The sequence below is a fragment of the Nyctibius grandis genome, chromosome 5 (genome assembly GCF_013368605.1).
Source record: "Nyctibius grandis isolate bNycGra1 chromosome 5, bNycGra1.pri, whole genome shotgun sequence".
NCBI lineage: Eukaryota > Metazoa > Chordata > Aves > Nyctibiiformes > Nyctibiidae > Nyctibius > Nyctibius grandis.
This window is the reverse complement of record NC_090662.1, coordinates 83624267-83650196: the sequence shown is the minus strand read 5'-3', so window position 1 is coordinate 83650196 and position 25930 is coordinate 83624267. Positions and strand designations below refer to the sequence as shown.

Genomic DNA, 25930 nt, shown 5'->3' with positions numbered 1-25930 from the left:
TGAGCCTTGTTAGTAACGTGTAAGAAAAAGAGACATCATTTTGCCATTTACTCAGCTTATTTTTATACTTCAAGGCAGGCAGGCCAATTTCTAGTGGTTTTATTCATGTTGCTATACAGCAAAAGAAAACAATCCTCTGTAAAGTCTTAATTTTCTCTTGGAAAACTAACAAATCACTTCTGCAGAGGTAGTTATTCAGCTTTCAAATGAACCACTGGAACTGTTTACTAATGCAGAGGAGCAGTAAGGATAAACAAAAAGCAGGCCACTGGGCTTTCATTTTTGGATCAGAACATATTTTGGTAGAGATAGGATGTGACAGTTGTGGGTTTTTTCTTGAAAATTAAAAGTCACTTTGACTTAGTTCAAACTCTGGGTTCCTTTTTCTGTGATGTGTAAATGAGAATGTCAGTGGATTACATCCACAAGGTGACAATGTAATGTTTTCTCCACTTCCCCATGATTTCTCAGAAGATAAACTTTTTTTCAGTATCATAAATTCTGTGTTTAAAGACAGGTAATAAATGTCAAGCTAAGTAATAAGTACAACTAAACTGAATTGGGGTGTTCTGTACAACTAAAAGCTTTAGCTTTTTAACAAACACATGGGATTAAAAGATGTTAAAATATAGAGCTAACGGCACTGTTTTCACACAGAATTACATTTACTAGGATCCCTTTGTAGATACCCAAAATAAGATTTACATTGGCTTAGGAAGTTTTCAGTTTTAGTTAGTAAACATTAAACTTTAAAAGCACTTTTGCTGATTAAAAAAAAAATCTAAGTCTATTTGAGTGTACAACATGCACTTGTTCTTTCTGTGTATGCTGATATCTGAGATGACAGGTGATTAAATTGGCTAACAGGACAGGGTAGTGCTGGTCACAGTATGACAGGCTGTATACGGTGACAGTGGGAAGATGAGACAGGAGAGCAAAAGAAATCGTAAGTTGGAAGTGAAGGAAGATGGTAGAGGAAGAAGCTTTAAACATTAGACAACTTCTTTATCAGCCTTTTCAACATCATGCTGTTGGTAACGCTTAAGTTCTGGAAGCGGCATCAAGCTACAAGCTGCTACCAGAGACCAAAAAAAGGAGAAAAAGCCACGTAACACAGTAGGAACACCACTGACAGCTGTCAGCACAACTAGCACAGCAGGCCTCGTCTCAGAGGGTTTCCATCTAACTTGATGAGCAAAGAAAACCATCTCATCAATGTCCCAGAAAATTCTGTAAACTCTCCCGCACGTATCCCAAACAAGCGCCAATGAACATGGGCCTGCTATTAGTGTTTAAAGAGCAGAAAAGTAGATTCTGTATGATGTCAACAGAGGACCTCTTAACTTACCCTTCCAGAACACCCAGGTGTGCTGGGAGAACCACACACAGCACAGAGCTGTGTTTGATACCACATGTGCGTACCTGGTAGAGGTGTAGGTCACATTCAGCCTCACCTTTTGCCCATCCCACTTTCTTTCATTTGCGATGCAGTTGAATTTCATAGTGCTGACAGTAGAGTGGACTAATTTAAACAAAATTGTTTAGCTTCTACATATTAAAGTGTGCTGTAAAATAAAACAGATGCTATTTCAATGACAGTATGAGAAAAGGTACTGATGTTCCTGCTACCTGCAACCAACTCCCTTCCCCAGATGTGTTCTGATGCAGCAGCATACCTGCTGGGAGCCGGCATGGCTACGCCTTTGTATCTGAGAACATCAGTATTTCCCAAGTTCAGAAAAAAAGTTCCTCTTACATCTAGAAGAAGAAAACCTTAAACAACTGCTCAACATGGAGGGAAATGTTTCATAATTCCAGTCTTGGAAAAAGTACACGCTGGCAACGCTCCTCAGACACGAGCTAGAGAACAGTGGCACAAGGGAAAAAAGCAGAAGTCCAACTGCAGTCCCTTCCTGTTGGCCCTAAGGTGAAGTTTTACCTTTTTAAAAGAACAGCAGAATGAATAATTTTCCTACAATGTTCTCACCACCAAAAATACCTTAAGAAATAAGTTTAAGGATGGCTATTTCAGCAGTGAAAAGCGTTAGATACACTTTTCAAGAGTCAGTTGTTAGAAGCTCGAACGATGCAACACACTAATGAATGCAGGGCAACCAGTGTCTTAGGTTTTCCAATACTACGCTCAGGAATGTAGTAAACAATTTTTTAAATGAATCATCATATGCAACTCGTTAAATTACTGGCTAGGCAAACAGCAGCTGCCTCCTACAATATACTCTATCTGGGCTTTTTTTGCTGCCTGAATATGACTTTTTTCCCCCAGACTGTTCAGGATTAAAAAAAAATGAATCCAGCTCATATTGAGCACATTAGACAATCTTGTTACACCAGAAGGCACTAAGGATAACACAGAAAAATTGCAAAGGTTGCTTTTTTGACAAGGCAGACTTGTGAAAAACCAGTTCTGAAGCAGGTAGGCAAGTTGTACACAACCATTTTTTCCTCCCACTCCCTCTCACCCCCAGAATGAGCTAGTTTATTGCTCTGTTTTGAAGTTGTCTTCCCCCAGCATGCATGAAAGTATAAAGCCTTGCATACTCATAACAGGAGACAGCTGTCTGCCTATAGCTATGTGTGAGCAGACAAGGTCTGATATCAATAAAAAAAAAAAAATACAGCAAGCATCTGCTTGAACAAACAAAAATGGTATTTGAGCTATTGTTTCTAAAGAAAACCAAAACATTGAAGCCTACTAATCAAAGATGTGGGAGGAGCAACCTAAGCAGATGAGTATTGCAAAAATTCAAATAAATAGGTAAGGATATATCAACGCATCTCAACTGCTGAGTTAGAACACGTTGACCTAACACTTACAATACCTGCCTGTAGGATATTTACTTACCAAAAGCTCAACACTTCCTATTCTGACTATTCACTGGATAAACCAACCAGAAACCAAAGTTATAACAAAGCCCACCATAAATACCACTGCAAAGATCATGTCCAAACCTGCAACATGCTGTTGCCAGTTATAGGAAGAGAGATAAAAAGTTCAAAGGCTTCATAAAAAATGCACATTTTAAAATGGGGCATATTTATTCCTCAGGAAGGGTTTCCTCTTCAGAAGTGTTTTCAGATAAGGGACAGCTCTAGGCGAGGACAGAATGAAAGCTGGAGAGCCTCGCTGGGGTGAGAAGTGTCAGTGAAAGCCTACAAAAGGAATGCTTTGGGAAAGGCCATTTTTGCATCTGTTCCAGGTTGGAATAAAAGAGATACAGAGGGGACCAAAGAAATCCTTTATGCCTCACTTACTTCTTTTGTTATTGCAAAGGAAAGCAAAGGCTGTGTAAAGGTAACTCAGCACTAGTTAGGGAAGTAGGAAGGAACGTGTCGGATGAGCAATAGCTACAAGACCTGCAATGCTGAAGGATGATTTTAACCCAGCCTGTTGCCTAGACACTACAAGCCAAAACGTACACTTTGCACTTCAGGGTTAGGAGCAGGAGCATGCTAATCTAGTCCCCTAAAATTTAAAGAAAAAGTTAAAAAACATACTTGGGGTCTACTTAAGGAGATCTGATAGAGGAAAAGGATGTTTTCTTTGTAGCATCTCCCCAGGAGCTCCAGAGCTGACAAGCTCACCCAAGAGCAGCAGTGAGGAACAGATCTCACATTGGACATGGGAGAGACCAGAGCAGAGACAAAAGGTCCCATATTTCCCTCTGCAACACACAGCACTCTAATTTAAACAGTCAAACTGTAAAACACTTTCTTTCCTACCCAAACCCAGTGCCACCAAAGGTCACTGCAGTTGGCTGAGCTTCAATTTTACCTACCTGTTAGCAAAGTTCAGTCCTTAGCCTCTAATGAAAAATAAAAACACCCTCCTGAAGAATTACTGATGTCTGTACCACATAACAGGATTTTGGTCCTCAAGCAGTTTTAAACTAAGCATTGCTTTACCCTCTGTTTCAGTATCCAGTTGCTTGGGACAGTTTCATACAGTTTTGGCTACGCCTAAGTGCCTCAGAGACAGGAAAACAAAACAGCCTGAGAGGAAGCCACCAAACAAGCCAGGACATACTCAAGTCTCTCTTTGACAGCAATACCAGAAGGACATCAGCCAGTTAATGCATTTCACAGGACTGAGTTTCTCTTTCAAACTGGCACTCCACAATGTTCACATTCTGCTCAGGTTTCTCAAAGCCAGGCTCACAGCCACAAATGGCAAGGTATTAAACAGAGCCCAAATTTTCTCAGAAGTCTTTATCATGGGTTTTATGTGATACCCAGCAGCTGAGCTCCCAAAAGGGTTCCAAGTGCTTTATAACCTGATGTATGCAAGGTATTTATCCCAAGTTGAGAAACTCCAGGAACAATGACTAATACATTTTTTTCTTACCAAGCACTAGCAGCATGGACTGTTAAGATTGGAAGATCTACACCACACCATTCCTCCCAGTGTGGAGGGCCACTTGCATAGGATACATAACTGCAGAGATGACAAAGGAACATTTATTTTGAGGGCCCCTTCTATAATTTCCCATTACCTGCTCCCGAATCAAAACACAAAGCTTAGGAGAGGGGAGAGTGTGTCTTCCTTTCCTCTAAAGTACACCTACAGAAAGCATGATTTGTTTCTATTTTCAGTCATGCTTTCTGAACATTTGGGGAAGCGAGTAGGCAAGCTGCCTTACACACATTGCACTCCATAAAGCAGTAGTCAGGCTGGGTTTGACTTTTTAAAGTGAGGAAGGAGACACAAGAACAAAGGAAGATCTGTTTCTTTGAAAGGATTGGTGTCCTCGAGTCCACTTGTGCCACAGCTGAAGTGCTAGGAGAAGTTAGCATGGGTGTGAGAGTGAGGGGAGCAGGAAGAGTTTCTCCTGCAGATTTGAGGCAGGACTGGAACACATGCAGAGCTAGGAAAGCTCTACAAGCAACTACAGACAAACAGCACAATGTGATCATTGCAGCATTATTATAGTGCAGCAAAGACTGCATATAACTCAGTTCAAGAAGTGTACTGCAGCCGTCACAGCAGAAGAATTCTCTACAGCAGCAGGAAGTAGGTCACCATCACAGTCCAGAAAGCTTCAGCAAACGTGAAGCTTCAAAACACTTGATTTTACAGGGGAATCACTACCTAGAAGAAGATAGTTTAGATTTAGATTCCCCAGGAGCATCAGATAGCTGCACTACCTTGCAGTTTTGTTAGCTTAAAATGATGCTAATGCAGCAAGGCAGTAAATGCTTCCAATGAGAGATTCTGCAGTCAGGACAGAGACGTAGCAGGGTAGGATTCAGTTTTCCTCTTGCAACTGCCTCGAGGGGTACACAAAAAAAGCCTTGAAAATTACCCCTTCAACACCCCAGTGGATCAGGTACTGTATTCTGATTATTAACACTGTTACTCACTGTGGCTTACAGAATAAGAAAATTCCCATACCATCTCTTAGCAGCATTAAAAAAGACAAAATCTCCAAGTCAGGATCTCAGAAAAAAATTCAGAGCCCTGTTCTGTCATAGACTTCCTACATGACCTTGCAGACTAGCTTCCCATTAAGAAGTGGATAAGAACCATTACTTTGTTCTCTAGAACCTCATCTGATGAAGCTGTTAAAAAAAGCCTTTGGACCACACACTTCCTCACTAGCTTCATACAGAACATAACCACACTCTCAGCCTCTGGGTGTCACTGCAACTACAGTAAGTCCTTACAACAGGTCAGCTAAGTTTCCCCCTGACACACACCTCATCCCTTGAGGAGCTAAGGAATTTTTCAAAACAAACTATCCCTACAATACCAAAGGCAGAAGCTAAGTTGTAAAAGCATCATTGAAGTCAAAGAGACCCCTTTAGTTCCAACATTCTTTCAAAAGACATCTTTATTATAAAAGATATAGAAAATTAGAGTTAAACTTGTTTCTTCCACAATGTTAATCACAGCAATTATAAAAAACACGGTAAACATGTTTAAGAGCATTTGTATACCAAATAAGTGTTTGCTACTTGCCATCAAATACAGCAAAGACATGCTCCGTATCAGTGCGGTAAGGGCAGAAAGCAAGCATCAGTCTGCCAGAGGCCAGGGAATGAGCTCCTCATTTACCCCCATGTGCCACACACAACAGCACAGTGAAGTAAGATCCAAATCGCAGGATTTCAGCCTTGCTCTGCTGTTTGAAGCAGATGTTCCAGCTCCAAGCAATCACGAGATTTGTCTCTCTAAACATCAGATGAGCTCAGTCACCTCAGATACTATGTCATTGAGCTTTCACTCCTTAAAGAAAAATGGCTGGTAAGTAGAGTCATTTTAAAGTCATTTATTCCTTCTCATCGCCAGGGTGGTTTAATTTTCAGCTAAGTTCCCAGATAAAGTTCTTTTTGTAAGGAAACTGGCAAGAGTTGTTTCTTACATACTTACTACCAAGAATTTAAAGTGGTGGCAGAGAACTTAAGTTTCCCCCACTAGGGTATCACTCATGGTGGTTCCATTCAGGTAGCAGAACAGCCATTCACCTTCAGACAGGAAGGACAATGCACTTTGCTGCCCACACTAAAAGTACAAAGATAGTGAGACTAAGAAGGAAGAGCCACCATAACCTGTATCAAGACCGAGAATGCAAGAGTTCAACTATCATTTAATGCGTTACAGATCACCATGTAAACACCGAACATGAAGACTAGGATTGGGCATGGGGGGCAAGGGCAGGTAAAACCAAGGACAGCCTCAGGATTCCTTGTGCATTTACGTGAGCCAAAACCAGAGTGCTCCAGTTTGCATTTTGAAAATGGCTGTTCATTTTGGTTTTAAGGAATTGAATAAAGCCACCACACGAGATCACAGTTCACTGAATGGAAGAGTGGTCCCTTATCTGTTTTACTGCATTCTGCTTCGGGCAGATGCAGTCCAAATTGGCAAGGAACACATTCAGTCAGCAAGGTTCCTGGTTAAGGATCCTTAATTTTGCTAGCTGGATGCTCTTTTCACCCCTTAAAGGCAAAATTAAAAGATATATTGATTTAAAATAAAATTAGTGTTTCAACCAATTCCAGGAAAAAAAACTGCCATTGGCTACAAACAGCTTATTTAGTTTTTTCTTTTATGACAGCACCATCAAAAAAGATTATACCAGAGCAGAAACAAGTCACAGGCTGTTCAGAAAGAAAACAAGGCAAACCTCTTGGGTTCTCTTAGCAGTCATCTCTGCACAGAGAGCAGATGACCAGCTTGCTACAGAACCATCCAAAAGCAAGGGAGAAAGTCTTCTTGTCTCAGGTCAGGTCCGCTTCCTGAGCCCCAGTGTGCACACTTACAACAGTTAATTCAGTGCAGTTTAAATTCAAGTCACTTAGTTTAGCTTGCGAGGTTCAGTAATACTTCTTGGAAACAATTGTGTCTGCAGCCACACATTTTGTACCTATATTAGAAAGTAGTACTTCAGTTCCCGCTAGAAGAACTCCTTCCGTGTATGGCCCTTATGTCTCATCCCTCGCAATTTGACAGGCTGCTCACCTTCAGGAACAAGTCCTGCAGTATTTCAGCAGCGGTTCCCATACCGCGAGGGAAGAATCAGCATTGTACAGGTGGCTTTCTATAGGCTGTTTTATACTTCACGTACCTAAACGTCAAACTAGATCACCACAAGATAAATACCTGTACTTGACCATTAGTACAAGATTCTGCAGCTAAACATACACGTTACAGCAGGCTGAGTGGGCCATTGAGGAAAGAGTCACAAAACAGCATGTAGTGTACCGGACAGTTAACTTTTCTTCCAGGTTGGGCAAATACGATCCTCTTATTAAGCAGGACAAATTGGCAGCAGTAAAACCTGCATCACTGGCTAGTTTGCTGGTGATCACTCATCTCACCATTCCTAAATTCTTCCTTTCTGTTCCTAGAAGTTATTTGGCAGGTTACAGAAGCAACGGAGTTCTTTCTCCAGCCGGCTGCTCCTTCTGAAAAAGGTCTTTGACATGCAGTAGCTTGTTATGGATCCTCTCTCTTAGGGGAGGGATATGATGGCTAGGGTCTAAGACATTGGTGCTTCTGCGCTCCCTTTCCCGCTTCCAGGTGAGATAGGGGTGCGGTGGGAAGGGCACTTCACTTCTCTCTCGGCGAAGCTGCACAGTTACTCCGCTAAGGGCCAGCATTGTCCACACTGACAGGATAATGAAGTCTGCAAAAGAGAAAACAAAGAGATTCCTATATCAAAGCAGAACATTCCTTCTTTTCCCAAGCACAAACACTGAACAAGTTTAGCAACAGAAAGGAATGAAGTATTGTCTCTGCATCCTCACATGCCTTGAGTAAACCCATGAAAAGGCAAGAACACACACAGATTTGAAATGAGTCTGCTCAGTCACCATATCAGGCTTTTTGACTGCCCACTCTGCAAACTCATCAGCAAGGTGGCAGTCCAAGCCTGAGAAGCATCTTTCACAAGGGCCTTTGTCACATAACACCTGCTGGAAGGTTGGTGCCTTTGAGTCTACCCAGTAATTCTTTTGGAGGACTAGAATTTGTCATCTGGGTGTTAAATCTCACAGCATACTTACTGTGTTCTCCTTTCTTCCCTTCCTACCCCCAACACTCACTGTTTACAATGGAACCAAAGAGGCAGTGGTTTCTCAAATAAGCATTTCATACTAGTTCTTTTAAAAAAATTAAGTCTTAAGAGCAATACTCACCATTTCTTTGAAAAGGCACATTGGTGTAAGCTCTGCTGAAGTAATCATTGAGGACTCTTCTGAGTAGGTCTAAGGTGATGTAAGCAAGACTTGTGTAGACATAACAAGCAATAGCTAGGATCACAGCGTAAGAGCCTACTATTCCAGAGGCCAGTATGTTCAGCTAGAGGGGGAGAAAAAAAACCCCACACCTTTAGGAGACTGATAAACACTCTTTATTCCCCACCTCCTTAAGGCAGTATTTTGTGTCAGTTCTTCTACAAGAAATTGGCTGCACACACCTGTTATCCAGACATCCTTTTAAGACAGCAGAAGTCAACTAAATGCAAGTGTTAGTGGATGCTCTATGTAACATTGCAAAGAGTCACTCCTTTGCTCATGGACCAATTAGCACAAGTAGGGCTGAACAGGAACTCCCTAGAGCTGGTCCTGTGCTGAGCTTTATGAAGCTGTGTTAAGTCTTCTCTATGTATCCCACAGGACTACATTTTTGCATTAAGCAGTCTGACACCCTTCCTTCCTCCTTCTGAAGTGACAGCACAGATTACTTACAATTCTTGGACAGCCAACAAAAAGCACTGGAATCATCAAGGCGACAGAAGAAAAGGTCACCCAGAACACAACATCATCACGAAAGACCCTGTAGTCTCCTGCAAAAACACATATTCCACATAATTTACTAGTTAGTAAAACATTTCCTTTTTTGTAAGTGGTTGGGGGTGAGCTTTTTTCCCCTCAAGGATTCTGAACATTCAGAAATATCTGGAGTACAGTGTTGAAGTGCTCAGCTTTTGAGCTCAATTGCTGATTGTTTAAGATGCATTGTAACACAGTTACTCAAAGGAAGAACAGAAAAACTGTCCCAGTTGAGTATAGGTCCTGTACTCTAAGTTGAGACAGCAGATATTGTCCATGAAACAAAGATTTTTGATGAGGTATATGTTACTCATCAGATAAGAATGAAGAGTACCAGCATACTTCTGCCCAATAAGAAGCCATTTTGTTGCCTGTATAGGTTTATAATCTATAAACTTGCATCTACGTAAGTCTGACTCTAGAGTATGGTGCAAGTGCAGCCATCAAAACAACAGAAGGCAACAAACTCTTCTGGCTTTAGGAAGAGTAATTGTCACTCAAACCCTACTTTGCTCCCCCTGCTTTCAAAGGCCTGTCAATTAAACAGAGGGGACAAGCTGGCCCCCAGCTGAGTCACTACTTTACTTTAATGAAGAGCAACCAGGGACTGCATGGATTATCACAGGATTGTGGCTGGAGGCAAACTGATGACTGGAGAATGAAAAACTGTCCCACCAAGGGATCTTAAGTAGAAGAGTTTTGAGATTTAAAATTACAATAGAGAAAGCAGTGTGGCTGATGCTCTGATGTCCCAGAGGGATTCCAGCTCAGCAGCCTTGCTTGCTTTTAAGCAATTTGTCTATTGTTTCTCTCTTAAAGTCATTCTAAAGACCCTGATGATGTCAATCCAGCTGCAAATACAAGTTTGACTCTAACAGTGCAGTGCTCCCAGAGCCTTGCACTGTAGTACGGTGAAAAGTAACAGCAAGAGCTCCTCTTAATCCACAATGCCTTTATGTTGAAGCCTCCAAGTTAGACTGCAGATTTTCTACTATGACTTGTTCTGGACAGAGAACGAGACAGACAGCAAATGCTTGCTTGGAGCAGAGCTGGTGTCACAGACTGCTGAAATGGCACACAGCTTTGGGAGGAAGAGCCTCAGCAAGTTCTCTGCAGAATAAGCAGTTTCCTTTTCCCACTAATGCAGATTCCCTAAGTAGTTTTAATTACAGCACACCTGAAAGAATGCTTCAGGTACATCTCTACTCCTCCCAACAGTGGAAAGGGAAAGTTAAATATAACACTGAGATAAACCACATAGTGGCATTCATCTTGGAGCTTTGCAGTGTCCCTGCAATGCAGCAGGAACACATCACTCTAGCCAGCACTTTACAAGCAGAATATTTCAGTGCATACCTAGTGGAGTAAAGAAGACCGTTGATGAAAAGAGAAATCCCAGCACAAGTCCAATAATAAACACACAGAGTAGGACAGAGCCAAATCTCCACCAGCTTGCAACCAGGAAAAGCCCTCCAATAATTCCAGCTACTGCTGTCAAAATAAGACGCACTGAAAAAGAAAAGAGGAAATTCCAACACTCTGAAAACTTCAGTTACTGCAATAACATATTCAGCAGCTTTACTTACATGCTTGATTTTGTTACATAATGAAAACTTTCTGAAAAAAGCCAAACAACAGTATCAGTATTTGCTTTAGGCATTTCACTTAGACTCCAGCCTGCCACTGACCTGTGCTACTGAAAAAGTGGCATAGGACTGGAATGAAAGTCTTGCTACTATGTACATCAGTACGGTGAGTTCCCAGGGCAGTTATGGTTGCAACAGCTAATGCACATGTATCAAAAAAGTAACTACGAGGCAGGACAAATACAAAAGGAACTAGTTCTTGCTAGTCTGACAAGTAGGATGCAGACCTTCCACTCTTGTCATTTTACAGATGACATTTGCATTTGATCTGAAACTGAGGTCCACCCATTATGAAAGAAGTAGGAAGAAAGTATGCTGCAAATTTCCAGAGTTTCTAAAAATCTGTATCTTCCTTGGATAGATACTCAAATTTGTTTTTTTATAGTTGCAGCTATTAATTCTGCATAACTCTCCGATGTTGGAAGCAACAGTTACTCAGTTACATATTCATTGATCGCAGTAATCAGAGCTCTGTTCAAGCACCCGGGTATCACCCCTCCTATCCTTCCTAAGGCTGGCCAACAACAAGTACAACTGAGATTTTACTTAAGGGATTCACACCACCACCACTTTGGGAAGAGCGTGGGGTATCCTGACACATCTACTCACCATCATAACCAAGGCCAGTTATCCTAGTAATGAATACAAAGAAGAAGAATCCTGTGAATATGAAGCCCATGAAGAATAAGTCTAGAGAAGAAGGGAAAAAGATTTAGTATGCTGTCATATTACTTCATACCAAGGCCACTTCAGTACATCTTCAGACATCTTCATGTTACAACAGGGCAGGAATATATCAGCTCAGTGGCTGAGAAGCACAAGAGAAAAGACAGACCACTTTGTTCTGGAAAGGGGTGTCCTCAAGCACTTCAAATAGTCAAAAAATTTACATAGATATATCTATATTGCCCAGCAGGCACCCTAGTTCTATGTTTCTGTTCTTTGCATACTGGAAACTTCTTGCTCTGCACTTAAAAGCTCTGATTCTATAAAAGCAAAGCAGTGGACCTAATTGGCACATAATCACTATCAAGTGAATCTTAGTAATAACACCACCATTCTAAGTCACAGCAAGTTACATCTACGAAATTCCAAGCAGAGGATTATGAGAAAAAAAAAACCCACAACATTCAGTACCTGTTTTCCAGAATCTGTGTCCAAAAAAGCAAGTGAAAAGACCAAGAACAGCAAGAGCAGTGAAGAATACTTTGGTAGAGAGTTTACCTACAAGGAGAAAGAAAGGGTTACTACAGCATTCCACCTAGCAGTCACAACAATGAGACTATGGTAAGGACAGGTTGCTGTCACTTAGTTGACAACATAATAGCTGACACTCCTGCAGACACACCATGTGAGCAGATCTGCAATGCCTGAACTAACAGTTATCTTGATAGTAACTCCAACAGAATACTGAAGTAGTTCCCCAGACTGATTAAGAAATCAAGAGCTTCCTCCTTATTCAAAAGACTGAACTTTCTGTAACAATTAGTTAAGGAGCTGTAACTTGCTGTTTGTAATACTGATCATGCTTTACCTGAAAATTCTCTGCTCAGCTTTAAAAAAGGGACATTCAACCATCTATAAAAATCAGTGCTACAGGATTAGTGACCCAGGCAGCAGCTATAGTCTTTATCACTGCAGCCTTCACCATAATCTCCCTTTAATATATCTTCCATGCAACAGAAAGGACCATCAGCATCCCAGGATGGCTAACCTCTGTCTCCTAGGCAAAATTCTTACTGGCATTTAAGCTATTTGAAATGAGTAAACCACATTTTCCTAGTTCTCCAAATTAGAGAAAAGCAGTTTAGCCTAGATAATTTGTCTCATGTTGTCATAAGACAACACTGAGTTAGGTAACAGTTACTTGTGTTACAGTATATGATAAGAAAATAATCATGAGAACAAATCCTACTTTATAAACCATATTCTAGACATTATTCTTGTCCTTTCCACAATCATAATGGGAGTGGCAGCTTTGCTCTTTTTCTGCTCAAATTCTATCATTATATAACTTTGTACAAAGTAGCATGACTTTGTAGTCATTTTGCTATTGTTGGCATTATCTTTACGCTTATTTTAGGTGACTATCTCCTTTCAAAGTATTTGTAGGTTACCAGTGCCAGTTAGCATCAGCACAGTTAAAATCAGGCTGGACCCTAATCCAGTTCATGTTTAATTAGCTTAGTTTCACATGCAGCATTTATAGTTCTACAGGTGATTGAAGATGATGTATCCAGTTCAAATGGAAAAAGCTAGAGTGGCACTAGAGTTGAAAGTCATATATTTGCAAGCCACATGTGAAACCTCCACTAAGTTAAACCTTCAGTTGCTAATAGTTCTTAGTCTTATTTCATCATTCTAGAATTTCTCCTCAATCAAGAAGCAGACTCATCATAAAGTAACAAAATACATCCAGTGTAGAACAAAGAGCTCCTTCACACATTTGAAAAAAACAAACAAAAAAAAAAACACACCACAAAAACTCTGAAGCACCACTCAGCATGCTGGAGCACAACAAGCTTGAGATGATTTGGCAAGGATGTACAAGTCCCAACTTACTGAGAGAAGAGCAGTTATCCACCAGGTTAGTAAAGCTGCAGGCATATGTATGCACAGGTATGTACGCAGCAGAAGTATTCCAAAGAGGATCCCATACTATGATGTTGTAGATCACACCTTGTCCAGGAAGCGAGGAAAAGTAGACATTGGTCTTATCATCAGTTGTCAGCGTAAGCATCTGGAAAAGTAAAGAATAGTTTTAATTGCAAGGAACTGCTTGTCACTGTTACCAATGGCATGTTGGTGTGTCCATACAGCTGAGGCAATACTCAGCAGCTCAAGAAAGATGATCGGCAAGAGCTCTCCTATTCTGAACCCTCTCAGTATTACCAACTGAAGCATTAAAGGCTCACAGGACAGACTCCACTTCCTCCAACATTACTAAGTTTTCTGACAGGGGGGTAAGATTCTCCCACTCATGTTTTGCTCCTCCCCATTTGAGGAGCAGTTCGGGTTCCCTGCCTGTCTACTAAGCCAGGTCTGGCCTCTGAAGCATGCAAGGGTGCCATTCTACTCCCTAGCAAGGTCAGACAGATCATGGCCACCAAGATTCTCCCCACTCTGTCCCTTCCCCTCCTCCTTTGCTGGGGGTACATAAACACGCAGCCAGTGTTTGCTCTCGCATATCAAATCTCTTTATGCCACTCCAAATGGTACCCATTTCCATTCAGTTCCACTATATTCTCCCCACTTCTCTCTTCCTTGCATTCCCTGCTCAGTTCTCAGCATCTGAGGATGCCAGACCCCAACATCTATCAGGCATCATAGTAGACTATTCATCTTTGTCAGAAGCAGCTCTACTTCTGGATTTACAGGCACTCAGGGGCAGTATGTGCTATAGGCAAGCTGGCCTCAACATCACTGAAGGAGCACTGTAGCTAAAGCAGCATTCAGCAAGCAGGAAGACACTGCAATAAGAGCTTGTTTAATTTACAAAAGGGTGCAAGGCATAGAAACATCTCACAGACCAGTCACTAACGTCTACCCAATATCAGAGTCCATTAAAAGAAATCTCAATTCTGCCACATTTCAGGCTGTGCTAACTAGCCACCTCTACCCCAAGAGATACTGGTTGCCATTTTGTATGCATCACTGCATACTTCCTAGCCAGAAATCCCAGATACAAGCAAGAAGCCTGAAGCATCAGCAGCTTGCTTATGTCACCACTCAAGGAAGATGAGCACAGGGAAGGAGAAAACTTAAGACAATGCCACTGCCACATGCCTGGTACACCAGTGCTTCAGACTTACTTTAATGCCATTAGCTTTGATACTTTGCACCTCAGACATCTTCCGTATGTGGCTCATGAGTACCATCTCAGAAAGATCATTCTCTGGTAAGAAGTACTGGTAGACATCGTAGCGCAGTCGCCATCTGGAGTTCTGACCAGTCCCTGAATCACAAGATGGTGGGTTTGCTCCTCTACAATTAAAAATAAATCAGCTATATGCCCAGCACAAGCCCCCAGATCTTAACATTAATTTTCAAAAGTTTCCTGTCTGAGTTGGCAGTATTTAGCTTCTGCTTTTTAGAAGTTAAACACCAGCAACTAATTCAAAACTAGACTGTAAATATTCGTGAGCACAGACAATAGCAGTATTATGCAGAACCACACTGATGCAGGCAGTGTCTGTGCTGATATCTGCCTTTACACTTACAGAGGCTTCCTATGAGTTGTCATAAGGAACCAGCACAAGAATTCCAAGAGGTCACAACAGCCAAAGATCACAGCATCACTGTTTGTTTTTCCATGCATGCTATACATATGTATACTCTGAACACAGCCTTCCCCATTCCTGCCTATCACCTGTGACACCAGGCACCATCCAGGAAATAACACCTTACAACTTGAAGTCTCAACATTAAACAAAACTCTAAGTCATTATCATGCTTCAGTACCAGTAAAAAGGAATGAAACTGGCTATAATAAACTGTTTGAGGAGTAGTCGTGTAAGTCATTATGAGGAATGGGAAGATCCAGTATTTACTGACTGCTTGCACATCTGAAGTTGCATAACCTCTCCCACAAGATGCAACTCTCAACTTTTCTCTCTCTCCCATGTGTTACCTCCCCCTCTCCACCTTTTCTTCATTTACTCCTGTTTGCTGCAGCAAACAAGATTTCTGCCAGCCAAATATAGGACAAAGAAGGTCTTGCTCAGTGCACTGAAGTTTTTCACACACCTGGTATATCCCAAGTTTGCAGGGGCAAACTTGATGTGTATATCAACCAATGTATAATCTAGGTAAATATTTGGATCCACTTCCAAGTCAAATTCTAGATTGCATCCTCCAGGAATAGGATCTAGAAAACAGAAAAGATAACTGTAGTAGTTTTTACTTCCCTCTTACACAGCATGAAAAAAGTTCTGAGACCTCAGCAATGCATGTACTTGCAGGCATAATCTGCTTGCTGAGCACATAAAATTGTCAGGTTCTAGTCCTGCAGACAATAGAAGCCATTTCACTGCCATCTAAGATAGGTCCTGATACATACGCACAGCAGTTTTCTACTCTAAGGCTGAAGTCATTGACAAGACCATACAATACGTCGTGTACATAACTTGCAATTCAGTAGTGATACTAAATTTTGTCAGCCCATTTCAAAAGAATTTCTGGCATCTGCATCAGACATTTGCACCATGTCACCTCTAAAAGGTCAACACTTCGTTTCATAGCTAACTTGTTAAGGGATACCAGCTCTGCTTATTACAAGTAATAAGAACATACCTTTCTCCATATAGGGAATAGAGATAGCTGTGCTGAGCACCTGGTTAGCATCAAGTGACCGCAGGTACCATGTACATACACTCTGTTGAGGCCGAAGGATGGAAACCAGTCCTTTGTCTACTCCAGTTCCTGAGCTGTTCACAGATGGGTTCTGGAAAGAAACAAATTATATAAACAAGCAGTTCCTCTTGAGAAGATTTCCACCACAGCTTGATGTATTGCACAGGAGTCACATTCCTGCCACAGACCTGTAGGGCACACATTTCAGTGCCAGTTGCCACAGAGGAGGCATTCAGCCCTTAGCTAGCTGGTAGGTCAGAGCTGGAAAAAAGGGAGTGGCCTCTGACACCACACACTGCCTTGTTCAGGCTCAAAAACCCAAGTGATGACTTTGAGACTACTAAAGAGATAATAATCACAGGCAAAGTGCAGAAAAATCTCGCTAGTTAAAGTCTACTGCTGCACAGCAATGGAGTGACTAGTAAATGTGTAAAAGGATTGGAATATCCCTGACAAAAAGTTGCGAGATGGCACTAAAGGGCATTCTGGGAACCAAAGTGCAGAAGCACCTCACTATCTCCACCAGAATGGAGATGACTGCATCCCCTTCAGAACCAGGGGTCTTGAGGAAAGATCAGGCAGCAATGGCAGTGTCACATTCACACAGATGGAACCACCAATTGACCTGCAGTCAAATCTATCTTTCAGCATGAAAAACATGCTTTTGTTCAAGAAGGCCAGTTATCTGAGGCAACACTAAGGAAGCACTTTGGAACTGGCAGGCTTTAAGGTCTGGCTCAGTTTCATATTTCCAGAGGCAGGCCAGCCCTAAAAGCAGTACAGTCATATTTATGCACCACTGTCCTTGGCCAGGTTAAGACCCATGAATACAAAAAGGGTCTGAATTGACAGCAAAAAATTCTGCCACTGGCAATCAAAGACTGAATAGGCATAACAGTAATGCCTTAGCCCTGTAATCCTGGCTATTTCACCAGTACAAAGACAGCTGAGCTGGGTGACTTGTGTTACAGGTTATTCACCTTCTAAGCTTCCCAGGATACTCCTTGGCACTCAGTATATTCTCATTTGGAAAAGACTGATGGGGAGATGGAAACTGGATAGCAGTTGTCAGATCTCCGTCTACTACCTTCAGCTTAGTCTATGTTCTGCTCAAATACCACTTAGAGCCTCACAGCACCATAAAAATCAGTATTTTAGATTACATCCCAGTAATGACGGGAAATTGAGGCGAGTATATAGCAGTAGGAATGCTTATATTGTTGGGAAGTAGCAGCCTTCACTGGTATACTGTGGAGGAGTTTCTCCATATGCCACCAAGGGAAAATTAAATTCAGGACAAGCAGCTGGGGTAACAAGACATCATATCTGTAGTAGCGAGATCCAGGCCACATAAATAGCAGACAACTGAACATCCCAAAGTGATCATGTTTAGTGTATAAGGATCTGGCAAACACTTATAATGAATCTGGTTTTAGTTTGACAAGCTGATGGATAGTAGTCAGCAGTCACATGTCAAAAGCACCAGAACAAAAAGCCTTGAAACATTTTCAAGGCTGCTCTGAAATTCCTTTAGCATTCAGGCCTCCAAAGTAGCAGCTATAACATACAAGCATGAGAAAGATAGTATTATTTTAGCTTCAGAAATCTTAGGAGCCATGCAGGAAAGATATTCATATTATTTATATAGCTTCAGTTCTATATTCCTACATGTGCCAGAGCCAACTCATTTGTTGAAAGAAAAGTAGCACTTAAGAACAGAAGTGACACTCTTACAGTACCTTATCAAAGGATATCACCACATCACTTTGCTGGGCATGTACTTGAAAAATAACAACAGTCACATTGTTTGCAATGTTCCTGATTACAGCTTCCACTGGATTGGTCTGGTTAAGTAGCACATTTCTGAATTTTCCCAAGGAGAGCTCAAGAAGACCTGCATTATAAAAAAGGAAGACACTTTTTTTGGTCAAGAGGGAAGCAATTACCCAGGGGAGCCTGGAAGCTTCCAGTAGCCCAATATTAGTCAGTTGTGAACAGAGCAAGATGTTGTCTTGTGCTCCTCTCACCCTGTAAGCTGTATTAAGGTTTTGGAGACTACTACACACAGACCTATACCTACAAGAACAGATACAGCTAGAGAACCCACCATACAGCCTGGCACTCACCTAAGTGCGTGGGGCAGGACTTCCTGCCAGGAGCTCAGTATTTGATACAGCTGAATTCATTGGCAACAGACACTAGCTGCAGCTGACCACCTAGTGCAGTCAACAGCAAGTAACATTCAGTAGAGTAAATAAGAGAGGAAACTGAAGACTCCTTGCACTTTGGCAAATATGGGAGAGTATACTTGTATCAGCCAGCCAAATGGCTATTAGACTTCCTGGGTGAATTCACAGACCATGGAAATTGGAGTCAACTTCTAACAGACTCAAATCTGTAGTTTACTTATGTGTATACTTACCCAGTTTCAGTTATTTCACATATGTCTTTTGCTCTCACACTGTTCTTAATTATTAGGACTGTTGGACCCTGATTTCTACATCTAAAAATCTGATTAATTTTTCCAAGACACAAACAAGACCATTTGTTCTTACAGTGAGCATAACCCCATGATCCACAGTCATTTTAACTTAAAGAGAACCACATGACCTAGGATATAAGATTCTTTGAAAATCAGCTTTGGCTTGTCATTCAAGTCCTGCAAGAAAGCCTGGTTTCTCCCTGTGCTTGGCTCCTCAGGGATAGTGGATGTCAAGGGACGAAAGAGAAGCAGCTGTACAGAAGCCATGAGATTCTCTTTTGTTGGTGGTTAGCAGGCAGACTAGATGCTTGAAGAGCATGCACAATGCCTTTCAGGTGTTTTTTTTCTTCCCCTAAATTCCCCTGGGTGCACACACAGTACCCCAGCAGACCTAAAACTTATTAAGTCTGAACACATACACAGTACTTCCTCAACAAAGTTACCTCTACTAGTGTAAAGGGTTGATGCTGTCAAGTACTCAGACGGAAGCACAGAGTAATCAACAGCACCATCCCATACACACTGTTGCTGATGACACGGGTGGTCTCCCATCCAAAAAAGGAAAGGATAGAGTCTTCTCATCAAACTCTGTACCCAGTAATCTGTACTCCTTTCCTGTTATTTTTCACTCTCCCCTGCCAAGAATTGGCATCTTTGGCCAACTTCTTTGCCTCTTGATGATACATAAACAGAGGTGAGCTCCTACCCTCATGCCTCCTCCAGTCATCTTATAGCAGAAGAAAAGGCAGGAAAAGTTAACTTGTCTCATCTTGCCAACTTCAACCCTTACATGCTCACCCCCAAAATTTGATACTGTAGCAACAATAAAACCCCAGCTGAAATATGGGGATCATAAACCATCTAGAAGGGGAAAAAAAAAAAAAAAAAAGATTCTCCATGTTTCTCTCCCATCATCTGCAGTTTGTGTTAAGGCAGAAAAAGTTTTTACTCTGAACGTTCAAACAGTAATTAATGTAAAATTAGAACTACAAAAAAAAGCTTTGAGTATACTTCAGTTTCTGATACAGTCCCTGGAGCAGCATTCAGGTATCCTCCAGTTCACAAGACCTCTTTCCTCCTTAGCTCTTAAGTTCTACCAGAAAAGCAACTAGCAGTATGAATGCTAAAGAAAAGCATTCAAAAGGCATAGACTATACATATTGATGCACTCAGAAATTTGGAGTGAAAGCTTTGAATGCAGGAAAAATATTTTTCTTTGATCTTTGAGAACTTCAGCACAGTTTCCTGAACCACAAGATGTTCACTTAGAAGTTCTTTTAAGGAAAACACTGAAACCATATACATCCTCTCTATGCTTTACATTGTGGGGGGGAAAGGAGGGGAAGTATTGCTCTGTTTTGTTTCTCACCTCCACTCCTACCCAGAGACCTCTGCATAAATAAGAACACACTTGTCAGCAAGACATGCAGCCACTACCTCAACGTGGTCATGAGACTCTAAATGTCAGAGGCACTCTCTCAAGTGTAATTAGTGTGGTAAATTAAGGCATGATGTTCTACATTGCTTTACTGTTTGCATAACTGCTCCTAAAACAAAGCATGTGACATACATTTTAAACTGAAGTCTGAATAGCAGAGCATAGATTCAGGGTGAAGAACAAGAATGGCTACATCCCTCAGACAGGTATTTTTCAGCTGTTCACAGGCTCCTTGAACCACACCTCTAGCCAGGCTTGAAAGATGACTAAGAGAAGGAGAGTTCACAAGAACCACAGAGCAGCAGAACCTTTTAAGAAATTTACTGGAAGAGCAATTGCTACATGGCCACAGACTAAAGCACCTTTCCAGTCTTCTCTTTTTCTGTCATTTGAAAGAGTCACTGGTAGTGCTCTGAGGCAGAAAAGGAGCATGGAGAGCAAGACAAATCAACCAACTCACAATTCATTTGGTCCACTGCTATAACAAGTTCTCAGAAGGCATTAGACTACCTGAGCCATATAGAGTTTAGTGTTGTCAAAGATGCTTTGAAGGACAGATACTGAGACCTTGATGAACACATAGTACAGGCCACAGCATACAAGCTGCTTCTTTGGGTAAGCTTGATCCCACTGAAAGTAGCATACCAAACAGGAGTGCAGGTTCAGCAGCACATGCAGCAGAAATAACACCACCACAGAAGTGAGGTAGTTGACCCAGGAAGTCAGCAACAGCACCAGGAACAAAATCCAGGCATCCCAGCTTTTTTTATTGCTTCACTTGCTTCAAACAGTGAAAGTCTGGAAAGACCCTGTAAGATGTCAGGCTATCCCCTCTTCCTCACCTTGTAGGGAGAAGTATGATGGTCACTGCATGTCAGAGTAGTTTTGGGTTAGATACAAGAGAGGAACCCTCACTATTAGAGAGATTATCAACTGAAAACATACTTAAAGGAAGTCAGCATTATTGAAACTAAGCAAGAGCGGAGCAAAGATGGAGTGCTGAGCACATATTACTCGGTAGACTAGTATCAATAGTAGAACAGAAGCACAGATATTCCAGCATTTAAAAGAGAAATGATGAACATAGGTGGACAACAGTCCACTCTGTCACTCCACATTGTATCTTTTCTCCCACATGAAGTGCAAAACCAGCAAAGACAGCAAAGGAGAGCTCTGAGTGGTTCAGTTCCGAGACCAAAAGTCATTATTCCTAACTCTAAGAAACAAAGTAGTCAACTCTACAGAGGCTCAGCATTTATTATCCTCTCCCTGTGACATGCAGTTTCCCTGACAAGCAACCCCCGGGTTGAACCACTTCCATTCTGCTGATTCGGTGCCACACTCTCAGTTCATTGTGCAAGCTGTGTGCAAGCTGGAACACAGGAGGTTCCACATAAATATGAGGAAAAACTTCTTTACGGTGAGGGTGACTGAACACTGGAACAGGCTGCCCAGAGAGGTTGTGGAGTGTCCTTCTCTGGAGACATTCAAAACCCGCCTGGACGCGTTCCTGTGTGATATGATCTAGGTAATCCTGCTCTGGCAGGGAAATCGGACTAGGATGATCTTTCGAGGTCCCTTCCGATCCCTAACATTCTGTGATTCTGTGATTCATTTGATGCTTTAAGTAAACCACATTTCCATCTCCAATAGTCTAGTATCATTCCCCATCACCAATAAACAGTTAACAGACAAGGTTCTTGATGACACCTAGCAGTCCAATTTCCATTAAGAAACATAACTGAAGAAATGCCATTGCTGCCCACACAGGAACAGTCTTTACCTACAGAGGCATGCTTGCCTCAAAGAGGTTCTCTACAGTCAGAGAAAATGCATTTCTACTCTGTGCCAACCAACTTACTACAGTGGATATGCAGAATAACCTTATGTAAGCTTTAAGAGAGAAGAAGAACCTTCCAGTGCAGGGATTATATCAACAAGTAGTCACATGAAGACATTTAATGGAGATGAAATTTAAGCTCAGACTGAAAACTAGTTTGAGTAGGGAAAACATGAGTATACAGTTACTTAAGAGAATAAAGCCAGCAGCCATGTTATATCAGACCTGTAAGGCCATGCATACATGGACACATAGCAGAGTCCTGCTACAAGGTCTGTCCTCCCACACTAGTAAAACCCCCAAATAAAGACACCACCCACCCCCAAAAGAAGCAAGAAGATTTATGAAAGCTTCTAAACTTTAATTGCATGTGTACTGAGACTCATGCTTAGAGCACAGTTCGATGGTTAAAGCAGATGGTGCCACAGAATGTGGCTTGCTACAAACTGCACCACTCCCATCCCAGAAGACTATTCTGTTCACCAAGTTATAGAGGTCATGAGGTCTTCCACAGTTTGAAAAGTGAAGGAAGTACCACCTGTCTCACCTGCTTACAGTTTTACTAATCCACTTTGATTAACAGCAAGAACATGCAAGACCTGGCTTCAGTCACATTGCTGGTACTGCTGATTAAGATGTCACTTGCACATCTGGGAAATAACACTTCAAGATGCAGGTGACCAGCTGTCCAATACACTCAGACAGCTGAGTAGCTTTGTGTGAACATTTTATTTTAAAATGTTGTCTCTGCACACACTAAACAGCTAGCACAAGCCAAGTTCATCCAGATAAACTCCCTTTATGAAAAGGGCGCTGCTCAATCCCGATTACACTATAAACTCACTTTAGTTTTTCCAATACTAAACAGCCTGGTTGGGATGTAGCAAACAAGGCCAGTTGCACTCCTGCTTCGTGAAGGTGGAGCTCCCTGAGAGGTAACAAGCATGACATATAAAACACTTCTGCACAAATACTAAGTTTGAAGAGCTGCAGCCAGTCAGAAGCCCAGAGAGGTAATATAGGCCATCATGGACAGATTTTACTTATCAGCACTTTTAAAATGAAGTGGGATCTTCTAGTATTAGGAGATAGAAGAGCCCATCCCTGCAAACCTGGGCATCCAAGACTGAAAAACCACAAGACAATTTCAAATAAGTGAACCATTAAGCAAGCATTCTCGTTTAAAGGGCCTAATGATCAGCTAAACATTGGTACACAAATTACACAGTTTATTAGCTTTTCATAAGGAAAATACTTTCCCTCTCCACCCTCAATTCTGTAAGAAAATACAGCAACAAACTCCTTCAAGGCAAAGCAGCTGGCTTAGTCTCATGTTCACTCTGCCTTTTTACATACTGTAAAAAAAAAAAAATACTCAACACATGACCCACTTTCAATAAAGTCCGTGAGACAAATTGCTTGTCAGCATCTTTTAATATAATCATTAAGATCTAGGAATATTGAGCCTTCATTCTCAGACCTGCCTGCCACTGCCAGGTACCAAGCCTAAGCTTCTAGGGCCTGCAAGAAGCAGGGAACACTTGGCTCTTCACTAAGATCTTGGGCATTAGACTAGGGGAGGAGAAGTCTTCCACACTGGAGACTGATTCCAAACGCTGTCCTGCAGCCTTGTAAAGTATCCCAAGACAATTAAGCTTCGTTAGAGGCAAGTTTAAAATAAAGAAAAACTATGACAAGGAGGCTTGCATCAGCCCTAATATAAGGGACTGCTTGCTTGCCTCTGAATTATCTCTGAAAGGAAATGGATTATTTTTTCCTTTATTTGAACAAGTAAGAGTTTAACCAGAAAAAAAGTAAGCAGCTGTTAAATCTGCACAAACTGTACTCATTATAGCACACTTACCTCTGGACGCCTATTTTAGTCACATGCAGGAGTTCAGGGGAATCACAAAAAAAAAGCCCATGACAAATAAAGTCAGACTACATCAGCACAATAAACAAGTCATTTTAGGAACCAACCTCCAAATTCTAGGGAGTTTTGCTTATTTCCTTAATTTTATAGAGACAGGGGTTTTCAATGCACAGTTCACAGGATGCCGGGAACCCACGACAACGTGGTCAAAAACAAAAAAAATCCCACTATTAACCTTGTTCCCTTTCTCATATACACTCATGGGTAGTGAATGCCACCTTGTTTCCTTAGAAGGAATACAACTCTACACCAGACTCATCAGCCTGTATCGTATCCCTGCAACAGCACGGTTAAAAGGAGTCCAGCATATCTACCTAAGAGTTAAAATGATGGCGTGCATACCAATTAAGCTGCTAAAGGAAAAAAAACGGGGGGAAGGAAGGGGTTCTCCCTGCCCACATCGAAGATTAAGATAACCATGAATATATAACTCTTCCCCAGTTCCGCAGACAGCTGCATCTTTGCTTTGATCTTCGCTTTTGCTCAACCATTGAGACAGCAGCAGGTCGCCCCGCCACCACCGCCTGGGACATCCCCCCACCAAAAGACTCTGCACGCCCTTCCTCACAACAAGCCCCTCCACCCTACTATATGCCAACCGGGCTAAAAACACCCTCACCCCGCTACAAGCCGGGCTCCACCGACCCTCACAAACACCTTCCGGCAGCCTAATGGCGGCCACGGCCCACAAGTCGTTCCCCCTCCCCCGCCCCTTCCTTGCACTCACCGGAGGCGCCGCCATGGCGGAGGACCCCCAGGAGCCCCAAGAGCACCGCGGCGCAAGGGGAGAGCCGCATGGCGCTGCGAAGGGAAGGGGAGATGAGGCTGAGAACGGGCCAGGGCGGTAATTAGGAGGAGCTTGGGCCGGGCGGGCCCTGCGAGGCGGCGCAGCGCCGCCTCGCAGGACCCGCCCGGCGCGAGGCCGTTCCCGCCGCCCCTCACCCACCTGCGCGAGACTGAGGTAACAGCTTCGCCCGCCCCCGCCAGCGGCTTTTATCCCCTCAGGCCGCGTCCGCCGGCTGCGTGGGTGAGGAGGGGCTCGGGAAGGTTTCCAGGTCGAGTTGGGGAGGATTGACTTTTAATTTTTTTTTTTTTTTAATTTTTAATGCATCTGTCGTTTGTTTTCGCCTTATAAACGGCAGCGAGGAACGCTCGGAGGCCTCAGAGGTGGCGTGTGTTCGAGGTGCCTCTGGCTGCGAAGGTGATTCATGGGCGCGTGACGGGAGAAAACAGAAAGCAAATTAAAAGTCGCTCTTTTTTCTTGGGGGTGCGTTTTCGATTTGTTATTTGGGCCTTGTTTACGAATGTGCCTCATAGCCTAGGCTCTAAAAAGCCTTGTACAATCGCCCCTATTTTGTTTATTTTTTCCCCAGAGTGCTTCAATCCGGTTTCCAGTTAAAATGCAAAAGGCAGCTGTCAGTCTGGCGTAAGAAGAACAGAGATGAGTGCTGGTCCATGTTTATAGATATTTCAGATAAACGGGTGTACTTTCTTCTCCCTGCCTTTGCCTACTCTGCTTAGGAAGGCAGCCTTTCTCCACCAGATCATCTAGTTTGCTGAGGTTATTTTTGTTCTGCTCAACAAGGTTCCCATAAGTCAAAAATCTGTGTGATATTAAAAGTCTGTTAAGTTTAGCGCTTGCTACTGTCATAGTCGAACTCGCTGGGTGAGACTCCGGTCTCTTTTTATTCACAGCTCAGCATTCAAACTGCTCACATTGGCTTTCAGTCCTAGGCAAAGAGCACCTGCGAGAGGCTTGTCTCCTGCCATGAGCCTCACTTATTCCAGGCTCAGTCCAGCATCCAGCCTGCTCGTGGAAATCCAAGAACCTGTTGACTCCAATAATAGTAAACCCCTTAAAAACGCGCAGTAGGTTTTGGTCTACAGAGCAGTAGTTTTGCAATTTGGCTTTTTAAGAGAGGAGCGTGGAGGAACCCCACATCCC

At 42.3% G+C, this 25930-nt stretch overlaps 1 protein-coding gene across 1 annotated transcript; it reads right to left on the bottom strand.

Annotated features, from left to right (window-relative positions):
• Positions 1-5894: 5894 nt before the first annotated feature.
• On the bottom strand, positions 5895-24834 carry TM7SF3 (transmembrane 7 superfamily member 3). Its single transcript, XM_068401149.1, has 12 exons — positions 24713-24834; positions 18032-18186; positions 16233-16383; positions 15687-15807; positions 14753-14924; positions 13503-13680; positions 12078-12164; positions 11550-11630; positions 10651-10803; positions 9211-9308; positions 8659-8821; positions 5895-8147 (listed from the first exon to the last, which is right to left on the bottom strand). The coding sequence occupies exons 1-12, from the start codon at positions 24780-24782 to the stop codon at positions 7885-7887; spliced, it is 1692 nt and encodes a 563-aa protein (XP_068257250.1). The 5' UTR covers positions 24783-24834; the 3' UTR covers positions 5895-7884.
• Positions 24835-25930: the final 1096 nt, after the last annotated feature.